The sequence below is a fragment of the Hyaena hyaena genome, unplaced genomic scaffold, assembly GCF_003009895.1.
Source record: "Hyaena hyaena isolate Hyena2069 unplaced genomic scaffold, ASM300989v1 scaffold_259, whole genome shotgun sequence".
Taxonomy (NCBI): Eukaryota; Metazoa; Chordata; class Mammalia; order Carnivora; family Hyaenidae; genus Hyaena; species Hyaena hyaena.
This window is the reverse complement of record NW_024080886.1, coordinates 946802-952171: the sequence shown is the minus strand read 5'-3', so window position 1 is coordinate 952171 and position 5370 is coordinate 946802. Positions and strand designations below refer to the sequence as shown.

Genomic DNA, 5370 nt, shown 5'->3' with positions numbered 1-5370 from the left:
AGAGGCTGTGGTGCAGAGGGGATATGCTCCTGGGACTGCTTTGCAAATGGTGGAACGTTCTGGAAACAGAGGCGGGCGCCCGCTGCTCATTGCAGCGATTGTTTGTGTTTGGGTGAAAGGCACACGGGGCTCGGGGAGGGTGGCCTGGTTTGGGGACAGGTTTGGGGACAGGGGTGCAGAGCGACAGAACCCTGTGGGCGGGGCCTGCGTTGCACGTCCGTCTGTCCCTCCGTCCAAGAGGGAAGGGAAATGGGCAGCAGTTCTGGGCACACGTTTCCCTGGAGCACATTTCCTGAGCTACAAAGCAGGGGTGAGGTCGGCTCCGGGGGGCGGGGAGCGTGTCCCCAAGTTCGTGCAATGCAAGGACCAGGCCCCCCGGAAAACTTTGGATCCCAGTTTGCAGACCAGGGGACGAAGCGTCTGGCAGCAGCGTGAAAGGAAGGTGCCCTCGGGAGGGGGAGGGGAGGGGAGGGGAGGCGGAGGGGCCTCACTGCCTTTTCGTTCCCCGTGTGGCCACATTCAACGTTGTCGTTTCTGTCCCTTAACGGGAGGCAGTGTGTCTTGTGTGTTCCGTGTAGCCGCGTACGTATCGGGGTGTTACCTTCTCAAGAGCAAATCGGCACCTTCCAAACACCTCGCAGACCACCTCCACCAGGAAGCCCTCCGGGAGGGCTCACACGGGCGCCTGTGTTTGGTCCCTGGGGCTGCCTGCCCCTCCCGTTCCCGTTCCCCCTTTGCAGGGGCCGTAGACTTGTGGGGCCCCTCGTCCCCTAGCCGGCACCCAGCAGCCTTTGCAGAATGTGTGGATCCTTCACGGGTTTCCAGAACATTCCAGGGTTCGTCTGCACGGCCGCTGGAGGCAGCTGAGATCCCGGAAGGCTTTCTTTCTCCCTTCACAAGGCGACGGGACAATAACCTTCCTTAGGAGGCGTGTTGCGCGGAGAGGCATCGAGTGGCGGGAAAGAGCAGATAGTCATTTGACAAAGGCGACCCTGCGCGGGGCTCACCGTGGGATGCCCTTTGCACTGAGGCCCCCGAGGGGCTTAGGAAACGGATGGGGCACGGATGGGGCAGACAGAGGGCAGTGCCAGGAGCCAGGAACGCCCCCCCCCCCGTCTCATGTCCCCTGCGACTCACGTTCTCTGTGTCCCCCCAGGTCAGCGTGACTTCGATTTGGCCGACGCCCTCGATGACCCCGGTGAGTGACCGTATTTCTCGGCGGCTTTGGTTCTGAGGTTCTTTTCCTTTTCTTCCTCGTCCTAAGTACGAATTGGAAAATATATCCAAAGCACGTAAGATTCGGTGCCTTGAGATTTTCCATTTCTTTTCTTTTTTTTAAAATGGTTTATTTATTTCCAGGAGAGAGAGAGAGAGATACAGTGTGAGCAGGGGAGGGTCAGAAAGAGAGGGAGTCACAGACTGAAACAGGCTCCAGGCTCTGAGCTGGCAGTCAGCACAGAGCCCGACGCGGGGCTCAAACCCGCGAACCGCGAGATCATGACCTAAGCAAAAGTCGGACGCTTAACCGACTAAGCCACCCAGGCGCCCCGAGATTTTCCGTTTCTATTAGGAGGTGAACGATTCTTTGAGCTGTGGATAAATCCTCGATGTTCATTCAATTTGTTTTCTCTCTTTGTTCACAGAACCCACAAAGAAGCCAAGCTCGGGTGAGTGGCCATGAGGCCGGCCAGGAGTTATGCCAACCTGGGAGTCTGGGCTGTTTCTGGGGGGCTGCTGAGGGCGCAAACGGGGTGCAGACGGTCAAGGCAAAGCCGTCGTTGGGGCGGTGCAAATCAAAGCCTCAGGGAGTCTCACCACATCCCTACCAGGAGAACTGGAATCAAAATACGTAAAATAGCGAGTGTGGGTGTGCATGTGGAGAAATCAGAGCCCCCACCCTCCTGACTCCGTGCACGTGCTGGGGGCAATGGAAGATGCTGAGGGTACCGTGGAAAATACTGTGGCCTCAAAACAAATAGCTAAAAACAAATTTCCCTGGAATCCAGAAATACCACTCCTAGGTGTAGACGGCAAGAGCTGAACACAGGGCATCCAGCAAACGTGGACTGCACATCCACAGCTCTGTGGTCACATAGCAAGAAGGTGGTGGTAACCTAATGCTCGTGGAGGGAGGAGAGACGGGTGGGGGCAGGGATGGGTACATGGTGGATGGATGGGTGGGTGGGTGGGTGGATGGGTGGATGGATGGATGGTTGGTTGGACAGGTTGATGGATGGATATATGGATAGATAATTGGATGGATGGGTGGGTGGATGGATGTGTGGATTTGTGGTTGGATGGATGGATGGATGGATGGATGGATGGATGGATGGATGGATGAACGGACAGATTGGTAGATGTGTGGGTGGGTGGATGGAGGGATGGATGGATAGTTGGATGGGTGGATGGGTGGATTGACAGGTGGACGGATGGATGGATGGATGGATGATGGATGGATGGATGGATGGGTAGTTGGATGGATGCATGGAGGGATGAGTGGATGGTTGGGTTTGTGTGTGTGTGTGTGTGTGTGTGTGTGTGTTTGTGTGTGTACACGTGCATGTGTACATGCGCCCAGATGGGGTTTTTCTTTACGTTCTAGTTTTGAGATTTTTACATTGAGAGGTTCTGGAAGGTTCCACTGGTCTGTGACCATCTAGGACACATGGGCAGCAGGTGTGAGGGACCTGGAGCATCTATTGCCGTGTTGATGCTCCTGTGTCACAGGCTGCTGCTGACAGTGGCTACTTTTCTCTGCTAAACGTGCACTGTCATTTTCCCCTCAGATATCTACCCCAAGCCGAGGCCCCCCTACTACCCCCAGCCGGGCATGCCCGACAACAGTGGAGGTAAGTCGTGTGCTCCCTCAGGGTCCTCCACACGCTGCTTGGACAGAGCCTGCTTTGTCTTCCTGGTGGGTTTCCTCAGCTGCCTTTGAAATGGGGAACGGGTCTCCCTCTGCAGGAAACCCCCTCGCACTGCCAAGCAGGGTGGGGGCTGGAAGGTTGACCCCACATCACGCATTTCATTCCCTGTTTCTCTGACTGCTGCAAAATAGGGTCTTCTTGCTGGATACGGTACGTTATTGTGATGCATTTTTAATTAGGCTGAGGACAAGTTCCTCTTTTACATGTTTGCATGGTTCCGAATGATGCATCCCCGAAAAAACCCACCTGTGTGTGCGGTTTATTGTATGGCATTTATCCGCCGTGTCTGTGGAGCTTCAAACGCTTGGAAGACGAGCTTCCCGTAGATTTCTTTAAAAAATTTTTAAGTGAAAGGAAACACTGGCGGACAACATTGGTAAACTCCTTAGCAATCAGAAAGTGCTGAAAACCTAAAAGCAGACCAGGCAGGGCTGAAATGAAGCAGGGCTACGTGAAGGGCTTCCGGAAGCAGTCCCAGAATCCCTTTCTGGTGCTGAGCTGGATAGAAATTTATCTCCTCCCAGGAGGGGTCACTCAGTGTCTAGACGAGGGTCCAAGGAAGCTGTTACCTAGTTGAAAAGCAAAAGTAACACCCATGGCCTCAGTTAACAAGTGCACACGTCACCATTTACCCTTGCCTTTTAAAAATTTCTGTAGTATTAACACTCCAAGTGCAAGACCCTTTCCTCCAACTTACTCCCCCAGGAATTTACTTCAAAAATTTTTTAAATGTTTTATTTTTAACTTATTTTTTTTAATATTTATTTTTGAGAGAGAGGCAGAACGTGAGCTGAGAGGTGCAGAGAGAAGGAGACTGAGAATCTGAATCAGTAAAATGTTTTTATTAATTTTTGATGGATAGAGCATGAGCTGGGGAGGGGAAGAAAGAGAGGGAGACACAGAATTGGAAGCAGGCTCCAGGCTCTGAGCTGTCACCATGGAGACCAACACGGGGCTTGAACCCACAAACCCTGAGATGATCATGACCTGAGCCAAAGTTGGATGCTTAACCACCCAGGCGCTCCTCCACCCGGAAGCTAATACCACTCCTAGGTATAGACCAGCAGCATGATTCACAATAGCAAAAAGTTGGCGATATGCTAGTGTCCATGGAAAGAGGAAGGAATGGGTGGGTGGATGGATGGTGGTGTGGAGAATGGGTGGATTATTGAATGGACGGATGGATGGATGAATGGATGGAAAGATGGATGGAGGGATAGATGGTTGGATGGATGAATGGATGCACGGATGGTTGGACAATGGATGGTTGGATAGATAGATTGGTGGTTGAGTGTGTGTGTGTGTGTGCGCGCGCGCATACGCAAACGCCCAGATGGGGTTTTTCTTTAAATTCTACATTTGAGATTTTTACATCGAGAGGCTCAGGAAGGTTCCACTGGTCTATGACCTTCTATGACACATGGGCAGCAGGTGTGAGGGACCTGGGGCATCTATTGCCGTGTTGATGCTCCTGTGTCACAGGCTGCTGCTGACAGTGGCTACTTTTCTCTACTAAACGTGCACTGTCGTTTTCCCCACAGGTATCTACCCCAAGCCAAGGCCCCCCTACCACCCCCAGCCGGGCATGCCCGACAACAGTGGAGGTAAGTCGTGTGCTCCCTCAGGGTCCTCCGCACGCTGCTTGGACAGAGCCTGCTTTGTCTTCCTGGTGGGTTTCCTCAGCTGCCTTTGAAATGGGGAATGGCTCTCCCTCTGCAGGAAACCGCCTCACACTCCCAAGCAGGGGGGTGGAAGGTTGACCCCACATCACGCACTTCATTCCCTGTTGCTCTGACTGCTGCAAAATAGGTCTGCCTGACGGTTACTGTACGTTATTGTGATGCATTTTTAATTAAGCTGAGGACAAGTTGCTCTTTCACATGTTTGCACGGTTCCAAATGATGCGGCCCCAAAAAAGCCCACCTGTGTGTGCTGTGTGTCGTATGTCATCTATCCTCCGTGTCTGTGGGGTTTCAAATGCTTGGAAGACGAGCTTCCTGTAGATTTCTTTAAAAAATTTAAGTGAAAGGAAACATTGATGGACAACGTTCGTAAACTCCTTAGCAATCACAAAGTGCTGAAAACCTAAAAGCAAGACCAGGCAGTGCTGAATGAAGCAGGGCTAAGGGAAGGGCTTCCAGAAGTGGCCACAGAGTCCCATTCTGGTGCTGACCTGGATAGAAATTTATCTCCTCCCAGGCCGGGGGTTGCTAAAAACTGGGACGAGGGCCCAAAGAAGGTATTACCCAATTGAAAAGCAACAAACAGTAATACCTGCAGCCTCAGTTAACAGGTGCTCACAACACTACTTACCCTGTTTTAAAAATTTCTGTCCAGTATTAACATGTCCAAGTTTATGATCCTTTTCTACAATTCCTCTTGGAATTCACTTCTTTAAAATGTTTTTAAAATGTTTTTATTTATTATTGAGAGAGGGGGGGGG

The 5370-nt window shown here is 52.0% G+C and overlaps 1 protein-coding gene and 1 long non-coding RNA gene across 2 annotated transcripts in view; both read left to right on the top strand.

Moving 5' to 3' along the window:
- LOC120240569 overlaps window positions 1–2070 on the top strand; it is a 7526-nt gene extending 5456 nt beyond the window's left edge. Inside the window, exons 2-4 of the long non-coding RNA XR_005530656.1 lie at window positions 1157–1198; window positions 1644–1667; window positions 2007–2070. This is a non-coding gene — a long non-coding RNA (uncharacterized LOC120240569). The remainder of the gene's footprint in view (window positions 1–1156; window positions 1199–1643; window positions 1668–2006) is intronic.
- Window positions 1–5370, top strand: part of XG (Xg glycoprotein (Xg blood group)) — a 68767-nt gene that overhangs the window by 36226 nt on the left and 27171 nt on the right. Inside the window, exons 14-15 of the mRNA XM_039245323.1 lie at window positions 2787–2849; window positions 4469–4531. Coding sequence (XP_039101254.1) covers window positions 2787–2849; window positions 4469–4531 — 126 coding nt within the window. The remainder of the gene's footprint in view (window positions 1–2786; window positions 2850–4468; window positions 4532–5370) is intronic.